The sequence below is a fragment of the Peromyscus eremicus genome, chromosome 6 (assembly GCF_949786415.1).
Source record: "Peromyscus eremicus chromosome 6, PerEre_H2_v1, whole genome shotgun sequence".
Lineage (NCBI taxonomy): Eukaryota > Metazoa > Chordata > Mammalia > Rodentia > Cricetidae > Peromyscus > Peromyscus eremicus.
Window position 1 is genome coordinate 1,337,871 of NC_081421.1, and position 20,195 is coordinate 1,358,065.

The window sequence follows — 20,195 nt, forward strand, 5'->3', positions numbered from 1 at the left end:
TTTTAATTAAAGATTTCTCACGGACTAAGGCTGGTCGTGATGACCCTCTCTATATTTTGATAATTCAAACAAATCTTGTGATCCGCATACGCCTATGGCAAAGGGAGACATCATCACCCGGCATCATACCTGGGGCTCCTTGGGCATTTCTAGCACGGGGTGTTGGGCTCCCACCCAGCTCCCGCACCCGCTAAGCTGGGAGGCGAGTTCAAGAGCTCGCTCGGCCGGCCGGGAGGCTCCCGGGGCGACACGTCCTATTTTTAGCCCACATGCGCAGGTGTCAGCCTCTCCAGCGGCTGTGGAAAAAGCCCCGCCGCGACATTGCACCTGTCTCCAGACCCCAGCAGCGAGGCGGGGTCGCGGGCCCGCGGAGGGCGAGGAGGGGAAAGGCGGCCCGGAGCAGGTGGCCCGCCACTCCCGGCACGTGGCCCGCGCAGCGAGGCTGAGGAGGACGCCAGGCGGGCGCGCAAGCTGTGTCCTTCCCCTCAGGGCTCCTCCCCGCGCACCTGCTCACCTGTCTGTCCGATCCCGGCGCGTGGGGGAGGGACGAGGGGGTGAGGGATGCGGAGGAGGAGCGTCGGGAGAAAGAGGGGGTGCAGCGAGGGCTCCGCCCCCCCCTCCACCGCGGACGCTGCGCGCAGGCGCAGTGGCCGCTACCGCAGGCAGGGGGCGGCAACATGGCGGAGTGAGCGGCGGCGTCGGGGCTTCACAACAACAGCGGCGCCGGTGGCAGCGGCCCGAGCTTCGGGCCCCCGGCGGAGGGCGGAGGACCGTGCGAACCGAGGCAGCATCCCCGCGGGTGTGTGTGTGTGGGGGGGGGGCCGGGCTGGTGGCCGCGAGCTGAGGAGATCGGCGGGGAGAGCGCCGAGGTGATCTGCGAGGAGATCCGAGAGAGGCGAGCGAGCGCTGAGGCGAACCGTGAGGAGATCTGCGGGAGACAGCTGCGGCAGTCCGTGGGGAGAGCCGGGAGGCGACCTCGGAGGCCACCCTGGCGGCGATCCCTTGAGGCGCTCCGCGAGGCGCTCCGTGCGCACGGCCGCCGGGCCCGGCTGAGGCGCGGACGGGAGCGGGCCCGGCGCCGCGGCGCTGGTGGATGCTGGGGCTGCGAGGCGCCGGCCGGGGGGCGGGGGCCGCGGCGGGGATAACGGAACCGGCGGAGGCGGCGCGGCGGCGCTGCGCGGCTCCTCAGCAGCGGGGCGGATGGCGAGCGACAAGCCGGGCCCGGGGCTCGAGGCGCAGCCCGCCGCTCTCCTGGCCGTCGGGGCCGGCGGCAGTGGAGGCGGCGGAGGAGCCATGGGGGAGCCGCGGGGGGCGGCCGGCTCCGGCTCCGGCCCTGTGGTGCTGCCCGCGGGGATGATCAACCCCTCGGTGCCGATCCGCAACATCCGGATGAAATTCGCCGTGCTCATCGGACTCATACAGGTCGGCGAGGTCAGCAACAGGGACATCGTGGAGACCGTGCTCAACCTGGTAAGGGTCCCCGGGCGTCCGCGCCCTGCCACCCCGCGTCCCTCAGCCGCCCGCCCGCCCGCCCGCTCGCAGGGCCACCGCGCCACCTCCCTCATGCCACCCGCGCGATGCCCAACTCAGCCCGGCTTTCTAGCACTTCCGACGAGCGTTCATTTGGGCCTAGACCGTGAGTGGAGGGGTGAAGCGGCCCTTGGGTCTTCTGGGACTTTTTCCTCCCAGCCTCTTAATTGTCCATGCTGTGGCTCCGCAGGAGTGACAGTCCGGCCCCTGGGGCATGACACCCCCACCCCTACCCTCCCACCCCCCTCGAGCCCCCCCACCCCCCGCTCCCGAAATGTGAGAAGTGCACTCTTTCCAACTTGAGCAGCTGAGATGCTGTGTTTTCCAGGGAGGGCGACGAATGATGCAGGTTTTGCATCTTGTCTTGACATTCCCAGGCTGTGATGGAGAGAGAGTGTTGTGCCTGTGCTCGCCCCGACCCTCATCTCTAGGCAACCTTCCCCTCTTTGTAATCTCTAGTTACGCTGCTCTCTTAGCCTTTGGGGGGTGTGGGGCACAGAAGGTGTTAAAATGGAAGGGGCACCCGATCATACAGGTTGGTTTCGATGGTTGCCTTCAGAAGCGTGGCTGGTGGATAAAGACCAGAGGGAAAGATTTCAAAGGCAGCCTAGGTTTTGGCTCCTTTCATGGTAAGAGAGTTACTGCAGAACTGTGTATGACTTAATGTTTTGCGCTATCTACAGGGAGTCTAAGCGGTGTTCCTGATGACAGGGAAAGAGATAAAGAGAGGAAAATTCTGAATAGAGCACAATTAAGGGTAGATCATGGATTATGCGCTTTGTAAATGCAGTGGTTTGGGTTTTTTTGTTTGTTTTATTTTACTATATTTATTTATTTTTTTTCTGCAGCAAAGCTCTTAAAACAGTTTCCTCTGCAACATCTAGCCTTTGACATTCAGTAAGGTTGGGTTTTGGAAGGCAAGGTGTAAATCAGGAGCAATCAGTTGACCATTGTACTTGGTGTGAAGTCGCAGGCATAAAAAAATGCTTGGCTAGGGGATTTTTACAACACTCATGCAGTCTGAATTTTCAGTGAAGCAATTATTTTTATTTGATGTATTGGAAAATGGAAAGAAAACTGCAGCTATGGCAGCGGTACCCTGAGACACGGATTAGATAATGTCTGTGGTTTATGGACCTTTGAAATTCACAGAAAAGTTGAAGCACTTGTTTTTCCTTTTGCTAGTGTGTCAAGTCAAAGATAGGTTATCTGTCTTTACTTTGCTATATTTATGGCTGCTTGAAAACAAAGCACCTTTTTTTACTTTTGTGTACCCTTCAAATAAATCACCACAAACGTCAGTGTAAGTTTGTAAGGTTTTCATCCCATAGGTATAACTAGTTTTTTTCAAAACACTAATGGGAATGTGGTTTTCTTTTTATTTTACCTTGCTTCAAATAGGCCGTTACTTTTATCGCTCCTTTTTTGTTTTTAGAAGATAGGCAACCTCAAGAAATATATTCATGTATTAACTGCTATTCAATTTATGTATATTTAAAGGAACACGCACATTTTAAGTTTTTCCATTTTCTGTAGCCAATAGGATTTTTCTTGTAGATGATGTGATTATGGCACTTGTGTGCTTACCTAGTGTATGATTACCTGGTAAGAGGCAATAGGGCTCTCACAGGCTCGAAACTGATTTGAATATGGAACCAGTGTGGACTCAGTAGGCATGCCTGCTGGATCAGTTCTTGACAGATGGGTTCTTTAGATACACAGTAGACTAAAAAAGGAAGTGAAGTATTACTCTTATGGTAAAAAAAAAAAAAAATTAACTCTTCAGTGAAATGAAATCTACCATACAAGATGCAAACGTTTTTTTCTTTTTATATATTTACTCTTAGCTTATAGATCTTAGAAATATGTGATACCAAAATCGCATACAGCTCAATTCCTCTGTTTGATTTTTGGAGTAGAAGTAGTAGGTGTAAATTTTCTTTGCAGAGATTTAAAGAACGCAGTCTAGTTTTAGATGGAAACTTGTGGGGTAAAGAGGAGATGACAAAAGGCACTATTTATTATTATGTTGCTGGCTGTATTATAGTTCTTGAGTTAGCCATATGAGGTCTAGGGTTTTGAATTGTAGCTTTAAGCTTTATTGTTCAAAAATAGACTTGAAGTTGTGGAATTTTAGATTGATTCTTAAAAATATATTTGGCATCACAATAATTATCAAAGCTTCGTTTTTATTTAAGAAGTAAGCACAACCAGTAAAATTCATTTAGAGTACTGAGTGATGTGTTAGAAGTTGGAAACTTTTAATATTTCTAAAATGAATTCTTTTACTTTCGATCTTAAGTTAAATATAAAAAAACAATGTAAGGTGGAAATAGTGAAACATCTCTTACGTTGGCCCATGACAGAAAAGGAAGGAAGGGAACTAATGAAACTGAGTTCTTACAGTATGCTTGGCATGGTCACCTTTGACAAAGTATTTGGTTTTGTTCTGTTCATTCTTCTTTCTGTATAATGAGAAAATACGCGAATACTCATATTTGGTCTTCAGGTGCTGTTTCATATTTGCCTTACCTGAAAAAATTTGCAAAGCGAAGTTTAAGGATGTAGTAAAATATAGGACTTCACCATAGCTCTGCTTGGAATTTTTCTGCTTTTTATCAAAGGCAGAGGACATTCTTCTACTTAGGGGTTGTAGTGAAGATCACAGTGTAATAAAGTGAATGATGTCATTGTTGGTGCTTCTATTGTGAATCATGGGATTGTAGGTGACGTAAAACATTCGAATATGGGACAGAGCTATCAGGAACATGATTGAATTAGTTTGAAAATAAGGTTACATGGCGAGTGTGTGGTCAAGGATTTGTCTTGTGGCTCTACCAGTACAGAAACTAGTCTGGAAGCTGGCTTCAGGAGTTTTTTATGTAGCATATAAGAGAGTTTATGTTGAAGAGGTTTTATTGGTTAGCTTTCTCTTGTAAATCAGGCATACTTAAGTCTATTGTTTCCTTTGTAAACATACTTGACATGTATTTATAGAAAGTTTCTACTTCCTTCAAGTGAATGCTATCTACATACATGTTATGTTTTTTCTTTGTTTATAACACGGAAGTTTCTTTTTTAAAAAACATAAATTTTTAGAAAAGATAAGAGAATTAATTTTAATGAAATAATTACAATAGTGTTTTTAAATCTGCTTTAGGTAGTATGATTTTTAATTATAATAGTAGAATTCAACTATAGTCTTATAGATTTGTTTCATGAGTTATTGAATTTGATTTTTTCATGTGTTTATAGATTATTTTAAATTAATTACTATGAAATGTATCATGTCTTTAGTTGTAGGAATGATATTAATCGAACTTCTTAAAAAATGTAAATAGTATAACTATTTAGTGTATTGAAAGATGCAACTAAATCCATGAGGGCATTTAGACTATTAAATTACTCTTGGTATGTGGATCATGGTAGTTTTGTGAGAAGGGGTATTTTGTTATTTTATTTATTTATTTTTTAACTAAACTATGACCATAACTCTTTTTCCTTGAGAGTCTATTCATTTGCAAGTTGATAATCAGAATAATTTATATTTTACTGGTGGAGTTTCATAAACCAAATACATATAAATTGAATTTATTAACTTTATACACATAAATTAAGTTTATTAAAAATACAATTATTGATGAAAAAAGAGGCCATGAATTTGATGGAGAGTGGGAGGGACATATGGAAGGACTTGCAGGGAGGAAATGGGAGAGAGAAATATTGAAATTAAATTACAGTCTAAAAAATAAATGACAAAAATGCACAATTGTATCTTAGGTAGACTTGTGGAAGTGTTTAATTGCAATGAAATTACATTTATTTATATTGAAATGATTTCTTGCATATTAATATTGACATATGAGCCTATCTATAGTACCTTACATATTTATTCTTGCTGTTCAGTATGGAAAATTAAATATGTAAGTAGTGTAAGTTTGGTATCTTAAGAAGCTTAAGGATATATGTATCATATAAAGACATTAAAAACTGTCATTTAATGATACTAAAGCAGCAAATATGTAGCTTTCTGTGCTCAAGTTTTATAATTTTAAATAAATACTTTATTTATAGCTGTTTTGGGTACCAGTTGAAAGTGTCCCAAGGCTCTTTCTTGATTCTTGGTATGCATTTTCCAAGCATAATCTAACATAGTAGATTTCACAACCAAGCTCCATTTTGTTTCCGAGGGTAGTGGTATTACAATGATTCAACTGCACTTTTTTGTTTATTTAGAATGTGGTGTATCCACTGCAGATTTTTCACATATTGTGCCTGTACTTGATATATGTACTGTCGGCCTAACTCTTTTGTACCACATACTAGTCACTCTCTGTATTACAATTATTTATGTGTGTTGTACCTTGTAGCTCTGAACTCCGTAATCTTTTACATATTTATTTTTTATGTTTTTGGCCCTTTCATAGTTAAATGCATTTTGAATGCGCAGGATACTATTAGAAGGCAGTAATAATTAAAACTAGATTTGAAAGCTACCTACTGAATTAGTGGACAGTCTAGCCTAAATGAGACCTTACTGCAAAACGTAAACAAAAATTTGGTAGAGTCTAGATTATAATCCCCCCTCAAATTCATATAAATTGAATATTTTGCTTATTCCTAAAAATAGAAGTATTTTGGATATATATATATATATATATATATATATATATATATATGTTTAGCTATTAGGCTTTATTACATGTGTAAATGTTATTTCTGAATTTAAGATTTTTGTTTGTTTGTTTTTTAGCAGGATCTCACAGTGTAGACCTTGCTGGCATAGAACTCAGTACGTAGACCAGGCTGGCCTATAGTTCAGAAAGCTCCTCCTGCCTCTGCCTCCTGAGTACTGCCTTAAATAATTGTTTTTAACGGACATCATGGGAATAACTAAGAATATGGTAAAATCTTTTCATGTTATTTTTATTTTTTATTATTAAGAAAGAAAATGTCACTAAAGAAGAATTTGAAAAGACGCATTAGTAAGAGTAGTCACCTTAGTGTATGCTTCTTCTTTTATAATCGTACCTCAGTTTTTCTCTAATGGATCATTCACTTACATACACCTCCATTCTCGTTGTCTTGTTGAGGTGGGTGGATCTTAGGAAGGGTTGGCTAACACCAATGATTGGTTTAGGTTGAACATTTATCCAAAGGGAGTCACATAGTTGGTGCCATGACTTTTTGGACGCTCCTGGTTAAGACACTGAACAGGTAGAGTCTTTAGTAAATGGCTGCAGTGCCTGACTTCAAATTTGACCAAGTATGAATCCAAGAGAGTTGAATGTCTTTGAGATTTAATACCAGTGCCTCTGTGCCTGTCATGATTGGCTGTTTGTCTTAATTATTTTTAGTTGTCAACTTGACACAGTCTAGAGTCATCTTGAGAGAATGACCTTCATTGAGGAATTACCTAGATCAGATTGGGCACAGCTATGGGGCATTGCCTTATTTGATGTAGGAGGGCCCCACCCACTGTGGGTAGCATCCTTCCCTGGGTAGAAGGCCCTGGGCTAGCAAAACGTGGACCTTCAAGGAAGCTAGCAAGTAACATCCCCTCACGGTCTTTGCTTCACAATTCTGTTTCAGTTCCTGCTCTAACTTCCCTCAAGGATGAATTGTAAAATGAAATAAACCCTTTCCTTCCCCAAGTTGTTTTTGGTCTTGGTGTTTAGCAGCAACAGAATGAAACTAGAACATCTTTAATGCTCTTTTAAAATATGTTACTATTGTTACTAGTTTTGAATCAGTTGAAGTTGGGTTTTTGTCAGTTGTGAATGCAAAGAATTCCCCTGCTTGTACAGAATTACAATTAGTAATTACTAATTCAAATTAGTATTTGAAATGAGACATTGTAAGATACAGAGTTTACAAGCTGAGGTGGAGTGTGAGGCATGAGAGCATTGCCTTCCTTGGTAACTTCTTTTAATGATTATAAAGAAGCTGTTTAAATTGTCACTGTGTTACCTTGCCCATGCAACTATTTAGGTTGGAATTTAGGGATGGTGGAGTCTTCTTGGGTACCCTTTGGGACCCCCTTATAATGTCTTATACTAGAACAGCTTGCTTTGGTCTAAGCTTGCACGCCTGAAAGGAAAATAATATGTAGTTTTTTTCAAGTAAGAGAGGTCTCTTCTGCAGTAGCTGCCATCCAAGATGGAAAAGCATCAAGATATCAAGAACTTTGTAGGGCAGAAAGCCATTATGTTTACCTTATGCTAAATTGATAAGAATAAAGGCAGAAGTTTAAATGAAAAAAGTTCCTTTTTAAGCTTTAGCCAAGTACCTCATCCAGTGTACTCCCAGCTTCCAGACACAAGTCAAAGTGAATCCAGTCTAAAGAGCTTTAAGCTAGGATGCAGCCAGGATGGTAGAGTTGCTGGGCCACCTCAGCCTTAGTGTTTGTTTATTGTGCTGCAGGGAGGATCCTAAGGTGAGGGCTAAGGCAAGGCCTACTTCTGTAAGACCGAAACTTAAAAGCTGAACCCAAATTGCTGTCCTGTATCTCAGCAAGACCTATTGACTGAAGTACATGACTAAAAGTTCAGTAAGGTTTTAGGGAAACTGTACTTCCAGAAAATACTCAGCTGGATCAAAAAGCCCATATTCTTCTTCTTTCTTTTTTGCCAGTCAAGTTTTTATTATTCATGTTTCTGTTAGAACACAGCTGCACATAAAAGCAAACTTTAATGTCATAGTAGTAGCTGAAATTGTATCTGATGAAACAGTAGAAACCAGCCCAGGATGACTTATGGAGCAGAAATAATTGGCCATTCACACAGGAAAGAGCAATTGAAGAAAATATTCTATCTTCAATTTTTTTTAAATTTAGATACAATATCCAGAAGCTGAATGAGTTATATTCTAATGATTATACTTGTTTTCCTTTGATTGAAAATAGACTTTTTTTCTCACATAATATATCCTGAGTATGGTTTCCCCTCCCTTTGCTTCTCCGAGTTCCTCCTCCCCTCCCCTCCCATTCCGATCCATTTCCTTTCTGTCTCTTATTAGAAAACAAATGAGCTTCTAAGGGATAATATTAAAATAAAATATAATGAGATAAAACAAAAATGAACACACTGGCATTGGACAAAACAAACAAGCAGAAGGAAGTGATCCCAAGAGAAGGCACAAGAAACAGAGACCCACTCATTCCCACACTCAGGAGTCCCACAAAAAACACTAACTGGAGGCCATAATATATACTCAGAGGGCCTCGTGCAGACCCATGCAGACCTTGTTTGTGCATTCTGCCTTAGTCTCTGTGAGTTCATATGAGCTTTCCTCATGTTGATTTGGAGGGTCTTGTTTTCTAGGTGTTCTTTATCCCTTCTGGCTCTCGAACTCTGCCTTCTCTTCTTCAGGGTTCCCTGAACCCCGAGGGGAGGGATTTGATGGAGACATCCTTTTAGGGTTCCAAAGTCTCTCACTCTGCATAATATCTGGCTGTGGGTCTCTGTATTTGTTCCATCTGCTTCAGGTGAAGCTTCTCTGATGATGGCTGTGCAAGGTCATGATCTATGAGTACAGCATAATTATCATTAGGAATCATTTATTGCTACTTAAAAAAAAGAGAACATTAGTATTTGGTTTTCCCCTAGGTCCCTGGGATATCTAGTGCCAGGTTCTTGGTCATCTAAGAAGTGTCCAGTGTGGGTTCCATCTAGTGGAGTGGGCCTTATGTCAAATCAGATATTGGTTGGTTACTCTCACAAGCTTTGTGTCATCATCACCCCAGCATACCTTGCAGGTAGGATGCCATTGTCCATCCAAAGATTTGTAGCTGGATTGGTGTTTATGTTTCTCCTTTGGTAGCCTACAGAATATCTCCCTGTACCAAAGATGCTAGAACATAGGGGTAAAGGCTTCATGTAGGCACCAGTTCCACTTCTCTATGTTCAGTGATTTCTGTAGGTGTTGTCTTCAGCAGTGGGGCCTTAGTATCAGTTTGTAGAGAGCAACCTGTGGTCTTGACAACAGACTGTGTTTTGAGGGATTCCCATGGGATCCCTTTGACCAGCAACTCAATTAGATGTAACCAAGTCCCTGAACTGGAAGCTTCATTTGGTAACAAGAGATGACCAGCTGGGGCTCTGTCTCCCTCCCCATTATTTTCAATACCATATATATATCCAATGACATCATATTCATATATACATATATCCACATATATCACATATATATTCATATATATATGACTCTTCTACTGTATTTGGTTTCTATATTACTCCACAAATGGCCCTTAATTTTGGCTATCTCTTCCCGTATTCCCTCCCTTGTCCTCCTCTTTCCTCCTGTTCTAGCCACTGCCATCCATTTATAACTATCGATATTCTGCTTTCCTAACAATATCTGTTTTCCCTAGTTTTTTAATCTATATCTAACCTCTGTGGTTCTATGGATTATGGTTATCATTGACTTAACAGCAAATGTTCACATATAAGCAAATTCTCTTCTTGGTCTGGGATACCTAGCTTGGGATGATTTTTTTTTCTAATTCCATCTATTTACCTGAAAATTTCATGATTACATTTTATTTACAGCTAAGTAATATTCAATTGCGGAAATGTACCACATTTTCTTTATTCATTCTTTTGTTGAGGTACAACTAGGTTGTTTCTGATTTCTGATGAATTGGAGCAGCAATGAACATGATTGAACAAGTGTGTCTGTGATAGCATGAAGTGTCCTTTGGGTATATGCCCAAGAGTGGTACAGTTGGATCTTGAGGTAGAATGGTTCCCATCTTCCTGAGGAAGACCACCACACTGATTTTTGTAGTGGCTGCACGCTTGCACTCCCACCAAAAGTGGATAGTGTTCCTCCTATTTCCACATCCTTGCCAGCATGAGCTGTCACTTGTGTTAATGATCTTAGCTATTCTGACAGGTGTAAGATGAAATCTCAAAGTTGTTTTGATTTGTACTTCTCTGATGGCTAAGAATGTTAAACGTAGTATTTCTCAGCCATTTGAGTTTCCTCTATTGAGAATTTTCTCTTTGTACCCCATTTTTTCAATTGGATTATTTGTTTTCTTGATATCTAGCTTTTGAATTCTTTATATATTTTTGGATATCAGCCCTCTATTGAATGTGGAGTTGATAAAAATCCTTTCCCATTTTATAGGCTGCTTTGCCCAAATAATAATGCATGTTGGCTTACAGAAGCTTTTCTGTTTCATGAGGTCCCATTTATTAATTGTTGATCTTAGTGCCTGTGCTAATGATGTTCTGTTCAGGAAGTCGTTTCCTGAGCCATTGAGTTCAAGGCTATTCTACACTTTCTCTTCTGTCAGGTTCAGTGTATGCGGTTTTATGATAAGGTCTTTGATCCATTTGTGCTTGAGTTTTTCAGGGTGATTAAGTATGGGTCTATTTGCATTCTTATGTAGCCATCCAGTTTGACCAGAAACATTTGTTGAAGAGTTTTTCCCCCAGTGTGTATTTCTGGCCTCTTTATAAAAAATCAGATGTCCATAGATGTGTGGGATTTATGTTGGGGTCTTCAATTCGGTTCCATTGATAAATGTGTTTGTTTTTGTGCTAAGACCATGCTGTTTTTATAACTAACACTCTGTAGCACAACTTGAAGTTGGGCATGGTGATACCTCTTGTAGTTCTTTTATCATTCAGGATTAACTGTCCAGAGTTTTTTAGGCACTTCTCATTCTAAGCCTCTTGAGACATCTCAAAGAAGTGGGATGCCTGAGCAGTAGATCTGCTAGATGGAAAATCTCCTAGGGAAGATAATGGAAAAGTGAGAGAATGAATAGGTACTTCCAAAATTAGCTGCTTGAAGAATTCCATTTGCCATGATGTGGAATTATGGCCATGACCATGGATACACTTAAAAATTAGGGTCCATGATTTACTTTACAATCTGTTTGGTTAAATGACAGTAATCATGGTGTGTGTGTGTGTGTGTGTGTGTGTGTGTGTGTGTGTGTTTAACTATTGCTTATTAGTTATATGGAAGATATTTGAATTTCCTATGTAGCTATATTGTCAGCTTATGAAGTTACTACTAAGAAGGATGTATGATTTGAGGTGACCAAGAATAATGCTTGTATACTAAAAATTAGACTGGGTGCTGTAACTTGGCATTATGTTTTTTAAAATTTATTTTTACCTGATAATGGTAAGGTGGTTAGTTCATTTTCTGTTTTAGGTAAAGACAATACAAATACTGGTATTAAAAAGATCTATCATCTATGGGCAGTGGTGGTACATGCCTTTAAGCCCAGCACTCTGGAGGCAGAGGCAGGTGAATCTCCGTGAGGTTGAGGTCAGCCTGTTCTGCAGATTGAGTTCTACACAGAGAAACCCTGTCTAAAAAAAAAAAAAGGGTCTAACTATCTATCTATCTATCTATCTATCTATCTATCTATCTATCTATCACCTATCTACCTATCTAATGTCTGTCTTGTCTTTTTTGCTGTTAATAGTTTAAGATTTTCTGATGTTCATTTGAGGAATCATATTTTCTCATTTTTATAGTTTGGAGTTTTCTTGGACCACACACAAAAACTGAAATTGGTTCATTAGAAACAGATACTGTTTATGAAATGTAGCTGTACTTTTTAGATAGTTTGATAATGTATTGCAGATATTTTCCGATGGGGTTGTTAAAATGTTAGAATGTAAATGTAGAGTTGACTGGCAATCTGCCCCAATGAAAGAAGGAATCTACTTCATAATGGAGGTAGCACAAAGATATTTGAACCAAGGGTTGGATTGCAGAGAGCATCTCTGGAACATCTCAAGTCTGTTGGTTATATGTCAGATGTTTCAGTGCATTAAGCTAACTCATTTCCTATTTTGCTTGTGCTTGTTTAAGTCTTTTTTTTTCTAATGGTTGCATGTCAAAGACTCAATACTTTAAATTATAAATTGAAAAAAATCCCTTAGGGTATTAAATATTGTAGGACAGACAATAGAAGTATGAATTTTTCAAAGGGCTTGATATGTTTCAAAAAGGAGAAATAAACATGGTTAATTACTATCAGCATTCACTAAACAAGAACATGGGATAGTAGCATGAAAAAAATAATTATTGTTAGGGGATGCAAAAAACAGTCTTAAATACTGTTGTTGAGCATAAAAATGTTATACTTTTCTGAATGTGATTTTAGCACTATTTATAAAGAATTTGAAAGAATTTCCTGTGCTAAATTCTTAGTATTTTGTTTAATTGTTTTTGAGATAGGCTGACCTAGAGTTTACTATGTAGCAGGATGACCTTGAATTTCTGTTCTGCCTGCCTGCACCTTGATAGTGCTGGCGTTAGAAATATACTTTACCACACCTTGTTTATGTGGTGCTGGGAACTGAAACAAGGGCCTTATACATGCTAAGCAAACATTGTACCAACTGAACTAAATCCCTAGCCCTAGGCTTCTTTAGCTTAGGAAAATTTACACTTGGACAGGTTAGAGACTAAATGTAGTTCACTGTTATAAAATAATAACAATCTAACTATTCAGTAGTAGGAAAAACTTAAATAATTTTAAAGCCATGTTATAATTATTATGCAGTTTATAGTCATGGATTTTTCTGTTCTTTTTTTCTGTCATTTTTCTATAAAGTGGGTTATCTACCTGATTAGATTGTTGTGCATATTAGAGAAATTATTACATGCAAAGAGCTCAGGGCATAGATAATATTTATTACTTGTTGTTGTTCATATTTTTAGTCTGAAAAAAGAGTAACTTAACTAAAACAGATTCAAAATACTTGAGCCTGGGAACCTATCAGAAAGATCTCAGGTACCTTCTTCTCATGTCCTCCTGAATCTTGCTCATCACATTTCAGGTGATACCTGTGGTACTCTCCCTCCCTCTTGACCTCCCTCCCTCTTTTCCTTTCTTTTCTAATTTCCTACTTTGAGGATGGTAGAAAATAGGAATAGGCATGAAGTAACACGTTTCTTGACCTGGAACCTGATGCATCTGTTCCTTCCCTCACATGGTTGAGTCTTACATGGATATACAATAGGGCATGAATGATGATCCCAGGCAAATAATACCTCCCTCTGGGAATATTTGCTTAAATATTTATAAAACTACTTGGGTAACAAGCCTAAGGGGCAAGTTATAGGATTAAATACTATTTCATGATCACTTAGTTTTAGAAAATAATTTCAGTGACTGTCTTAATGACTGACAATTTACAGTGCATTTGTGAAATTGAACTGCATAGTCTAATCCTTAGAATACTGTTTCTTTTGTAGATACTATCCTTTACAGGTAGGTTCAGAAAGTAAGACTGCAGGAATGGGAAGCAGTTAGACAATTATTTAGGTACTGAATAGCTTTGATAGACTTAGATCCTTAGATTCTAAATAAGGATTCTTCCTCATTACTAAATAAAATATGGTACCCAGAGATTATCTCAAGCACCATTGTGTGAGGAAATGACATTTAGTGGGAATGCTTCCTATTGGTGTCTCAAGACAAACTGAAGAGAGAAATAAAAATGCAAGCAGGACAATTGGATGGATTTACACATAAAAGTTACTTAGCAAAAACTATATTGTCAGCTATTTTTGAGTGCGAAAATGATTTATTATACAGTATTATAAGTGACTTTTTTTATAAGCTTTTTACTAGGCAAAGTGGATCATTTGGATAGTATTTGGAACCAAAATTGGTGGTATGGTTTAATACCTTACAGAGAAAAAGTAGGCTTGGTGCCATCCTTGTTGAATATTGGAGGTAGTATAAGAACCATCACAGCCATGTGCTTGAATATGAGTTGAACCACCCTACTTACTTGAATGAAATCTATAATGTAAATTCTAATTATTACGTTTTCTCTCTTAATTTGCTGATGTAGAGCAAACATTGATACAAAATTGTATGGGACTGTAAATGTTTAGATGTGTCTCCTTTTCACAAGTTTTTTCCTTGGCTGAGGGATGTATAAACATTTCTGCTGTATGGCCGAGCTTTTTACTTTTGGGAGAGGAACTGGCATTTATAGGTTGGGCTTGCTTTCACACTTTTATTCTTAATGCCCTTTGCCAGTTCTTGGAGTAAATGGGGATTTATTATTGTCACATACAGAGTCTGGCTGAGGTTAAGGGGGCTTGTCTAAGTTGCTTGCTTCAGAGATGACCTTCAAATCTAGATCTTCCATTTCCAAGTTTGCTGTTGCTTAAAATTTATAATTTCTTTGGTAGTGATGATATTGGCAATGTGCTAGCAGCATTTTTTTGAATCTTTATATCTCAATTGAATCCTCATCACCTGAGATGTAAAGGCATCACAAAGCATCTTTGCCTATTCAAGTTAAACAAATTCTTTTGTGTTTACAGAGAATGAGTTTTAGAATTTATTTTTTAAGCAATATGAATTAATATAAGAATATCTCCTGTTTTTAAGAATTACATTGTGTTGCATATTACCTGTGATATATCACTATGGTTCAGCTCTCATATTTCTTTTACCTAAAAAAATTCCTGTTCATGCTTGAAGACTCAGTTATTAATTATTAGCTATTTAAGCAAAATCTTCTCTGGTATCCCCCTTAAAACCCGCTTCTCCCATTCTGCCCTCTTATATGTTTTGTTTATACCTCAGATTAAACACTTGCACATTCTAATTATTTGTTTACTACTTGAATTACCTAGGGAATTATAATCCCTCGAGGATCATTGTATTATCTTTCTCACCTTGCTATTTTGAATACTTAACATAGAATCTGGCATTTTGTGCTGTATAGTTATCCTCCTTTTCTAAGTATTTTTTTCACCTTTGATATAATTCCATAAATTGCCTTGTTTGGGTCATCTTTTACTTGGGAGTGAATATTATCTTTGTTGTACTTTTGATTTCTTTTTTTTTTTTTAATTTTTTTTTAATTTCAGGGCTGAGGACCGAACCTAGGGCCTTGCGCTTGCTAAGCAAGCACTCTACAGCTGTGCTAAATCCCCAACCCTTTGATTTCTTTATTGGCCATTTGCTTAAGCATTTCTGTGTTTACTTTTACAAGTAGAGGGATGCTAGTGACCTCTAGGTTTATATATACATGGTTCTGTTATCTGAGCATTTAAGATGGGTAAGGAGCCATGGTTCCTCCAGATAAGGTGAATAGTCTGACTGGTCTTGATTAGATGAGAATGTTCGTTGCTATCCTAAGTCCTTCACAGACTAGGTATTAACCAGTTTTTTGACTTTACCCAGTCCAGCATTCTTTTCTGTTTGTCTTGATGACTACCTGTAGTTCCCTTTACTTTAGTTTATTTGTGGCTCTCTGGTTTATAAATTTCGAGTAGAAGCAAGCTTTTTATTTTTATTTTTTTTGACAGATGGACTTTCTTGCCAATTTTATTTATTATTTATTTTTGCAGGCTAAATAACTTTTTTTAAAAATTCATCTATTTATTTTACATGCCAGGTGCAGCCTTCCATCCCCCCATCCCTCCACTGCCTCTCTTCCACTCCCTCCTCCTTCAACCCTGCCCCCTCCTTTTGTCTCCATCCAGGAAAGGGCAGGTCTCCCATGAGTATCAATAAAACATAGCATATCAAGTTGCAGTAAGACTAAGCACTTCCCTATGTATTAAGGCTGGGCAAGACTACCCAATATGAGGAGTAGGCGACCCAGTATTAGGATTTGGGTGCCCAAAACCAGTAAGAGTCCGGACGGAGACAGCCCCTATTGCCACTGTTAGGAGTCCCACAAGAGGACCAAGCTACACACTGTAACATATATGCAGAGTATCTAGGTCAGTTTCATGCAGGCTGTCTGGTTGTAGGTTCAGTAGCTGTAAGCCCCTTTGAGCCTAGGTTAATTGATTGTGTGAGCCTTCCTGTGGTGACCTTGACCCCTCTGGCTCCTACACTCCTTTTTCCTCCTTCGCAGGATTCCCGAACTCAGGCTAATGTTGGCTGTGAGTCTCTGCTTCTGTCTCCATCAGTTGCTGGGTGGTATCTTTCTGATGACAATTGGGCCAGGCACCAATCTGGTCACAGGAGGCAGCCAGTTCAGGGTACTTATCCACTATTGCTAGGAGTCTAAGATAGGATCCTGCCCATAGACTCTGGGTGATTCTCCTGCACTAGGCTTCCACCCAACCCCCAAATGCTGCCCCCCCAAAGCGGTCCCCCTCAGCACTCTCCCCATCCTTGCCCCCACCCCAGCCTGATAGCTCATGTTCCCATCCCTACCTGCCCTCAGTCTACTCTTAAAATCTTTTCTATTTCCTCTTTCCAGGGAGAGATCTAGGTGTCCCACCATGAACTCTCCTTGTTACCTAGTCTCTCTGAGTCTGTGGATTATGTAGCATAGTTATCCTTTACTTTACAACTAATATCCACTTATAAGTGAGTACATACCATGCTTGTCTTTCTTGGTATGGGTTACCTCACTCAGGATGGTTTTTTCTAGTTCCATCCATTTGCCTTCAAATTTACTGGTGTCCTTGTTTTTAACAGCTGAGTAATACTCCATTGTGTAAATATACGACATTTTCTTTATCCATTCCTTGGTTGAGGGACATCTAGATTGTTTTCAGGTTCTCGCTATTACAAATAAAGCTGCTATGAATATAGTTGAGCAGGTGATATAGTTGTGGTATGATTCGTCTTTGGGGTATATGCCCAAAAGTGGTATATCTGAGTCTTGTGGTAGATTGATTCCCAGTTTTCTGAGAAACTGCCACTGACTTCCAAAGTAGCTATACAAGTTTGCACTCCCACCAGCAATGGAGGAGTGTTCCGCTTACTCCACATCCTCTCCAGCATGAGCTATCACTTTTGTTTCTGATCTTAGCCATTCTGACAGGTGTAAGATGGAATCTGAGTTGTTTAGATTTGCATTTCCCTGATAGCTAATGATGTTGAACATCTTAAGTGTTTCTTGGCCATTTGAGATTCTTCTGTTGAGAATTCTCTGTTTAGAACTGTACCCCATTTTTTAATTGGATTAAGAAGCAAGCTTTTTAAATCAGATCTGATCAGACTACTAAAAATGAAAGTTAAGTAATTTACTCTTTAGTCCAAGCTAGTGTTCTAGGAGCAAAATTAAGATGTTCATTGGTTATATAAAAACAATTTGTAATCTCTGCTTTGAATAACTCAAAGTTCATCACATGTAATAGTAGAACAAAAAGATAAATTACAACAATAAAAAGTAAAATTGCAGAGGTATAAATGAAACTTTGTAGAGATTTACTTCTTTGGAGAAGTCTTTACTGGGTGGTGATTTGTGAGTTGTTTCTTGAACTGGTAACTGTTCTCCAGAAACAAAGGGGCAAGAATAGACCAGCTCTCCAAACAGCATAGCTTGTACAGGGGCCCTTAGTAATAACTACAGTTTGTTTTTTCTTTTAGTATTATTCATTAACTTTTATTTTAGTTTATTTTTTTCTTTTTGTCTTGCCAAGTTTGTTCACAGGAGGTGGTAAAATTTTTAGGGCCCAATTTATTACATTATTTAGGAACTCTATTTCTGTGGGTTGTCTCTGACATACGGACTCAAACCAGTAAGAAATTTTATGTATGTTAACTAAGAAATTTACTGCAAAAAATAGTTCACATAGTTACAGAGATGAAGTCCTAAACTACATATTTGGTGAACTTGAAATTAGAAGAGTTGATGGCATACATGTTTAAATTTAAAGACCTGAGAACCAACTAAGCTGATGGTGTTTATTCTACTCAAAGACCAGAGGGTAGGTACTTGTAGGTCCCTAAATCCTAGATCAAATACTTATGAGTGGACTAGTAAGAGGGTCCATTTTCTGTTATTTTAGGCTTTTAACTGACCCATTAGTTACCCATATTGGGGAGGACAATTTGTTTTGCTCAGTCTATTGATTCACATGTTAATCTCATCTGAAAGCACAGACACACTAACTTCTGGTCATCCCATGGTTCAGTCTAGTTAACATATAAATTAATCCTCACAGGGGATGTATATTATATTTTTTCCTATCCACTCCTCCTCCTCCTTTTTTGCATTGGCTGTTGAAAGGTATATTTTGTTATACTAATTACCCTCTTGCACTTAACAAGCATTCAATAAATACTGAATAAATGATGCATAAAAATAAAAGAATGATATATTGGAAAAAGTAAAGACTATAATTTTTAATATGTCATAATCCCGAGAAGATTAAAGTGGATAAAAATGAGAACATTTTATGTCCCCAACCCCTGGCAGCCACATTCTACTTTCTCTTTCAGTGAATTTGACTATCTCATGTAAGTGGAAAGACATAGTGTTCATTATTTTGTGTCTGGCTTATTTCCTTTATAATAATATCTTCAGTGAGTCAGAGGTTGTGACCCCAACCAGTATCTAGTGGCAGTACAGATGAAACACTGCATCTGTATTGTGGATGTTCTGTCTGACACCAGGATCTATTCAGTGTTAGTAGAGACAGAAATGGGTAAGCTAGTAAGAAAAAGTAATTTCTATCAATTGCTGATTCTTTGTTTCTTAAATATTATGTGTAATAGATAACATGGACCATAGTCACATTTCTTTAAAAAAATATTTTCCCTCGTTTGTTTTTTTCCCTAATATAGATTTTTTTATTATATTATCTTGGTACTTTCCCCATACAACTCATACCAGCCCCAACCTCATATTATTCATAGTACTTCTTTGTCTATCTTACAAAGCCTAAAATAATTAGAGTGGCAAGGTAGTCCCAAAGGGTCGGGGAGGTGAAGATTAAGCAAGAAAGCCAGAATTCTCCTGAGTAGGCACAGAGGGAAGAAAGACCAGGAACACTCTCATATTATTTTTGTCTTGTCATCTAAAAACTTTAGTGGTAACAGCAGTTAGTTTCTTACAGGTTGTTACACATAGTGATTTTAGTTCTGCCTTGATTGTTCAATTCATCATTCATCTAAAGTGAAAGAAAGCTCTTCAATTCACCGTGTGCTTCAGAGACTGTTAGTGTACTTATAGTCAATAGTCTATACTTTAAACAACAACAACAAAAAACCACTTAGCTTTCAATTTTTTAAGTTTATCTTATGAGCTTCTAGAGGGCATGATCTGTACCCATTTGAACTCATTTTTACATACCAGTTTCTAAAGATGGGTCATTCTTTTAAAAAGTACATTTTAAAATTTGCATGGTGGTGGTAGTGGTGTGTATGTGGAGATCAGAGGACCACTTTTGGGAGCCTGTCTTTTTACTCCTTCCACCATTGGTCTGCAGCTAATTCCATTGGTAAGCTTTATATTTGGAGACTCGGAAAGACAAATTTATCTTTTATATAGTTTTATAAGTTATAGATCACAACTATCATAGAGTCCCCCTTTATCTTTGGAGCAAAAAAGATTTGCTCTTAAAATGAATTAAAGAATGCACATCAGTAAGAGACTGAATATTTCAAGTGTTTTTTTAAATGATTTATTTATTTTCATTTTATGTGCATTGGTATTTTTCCTGCACATGTGTCTGTCAGTATGAGGTTATTGGAACCCCTGAAACTGGAGTTACAGACAGTTGTGAGCTGCCATGTCAGTACTAGGAGTTGGACCCACGTCCTCTAGAAGAGCAGCCAGTGGTCTTAACTAGTCTACATTTCAAGCTTTGATTGGAGGAAGTGATAATAGGAAGAGATCCCTGCTGAGCCATGTAATGATGGTAGGCATGGTACATAGTAAGCACTTGCTAAATGCCAACTTATAAAACAG

At 39.3% G+C, this 20,195-nt stretch overlaps 1 protein-coding gene across 3 annotated transcripts in view; it reads left to right on the forward strand.

Annotated features, from left to right (window-relative positions):
• Positions 1-1,185: 1,185 nt before the first annotated feature.
• Positions 1,186-20,195, forward strand: part of Nbea (neurobeachin) — a 547,801-nt gene continuing 528,791 nt past the window's right edge. For all 3 annotated transcript variants that reach the window (XM_059265100.1, XM_059265102.1, XM_059265101.1), the window contains exon 1: positions 1,186-1,470. In XM_059265100.1, coding sequence (XP_059121083.1) covers positions 1,201-1,470 — 270 coding nt within the window. In that variant the 5' untranslated portion in view covers positions 1,186-1,200. The remainder of the gene's footprint in view (positions 1,471-20,195) is intronic.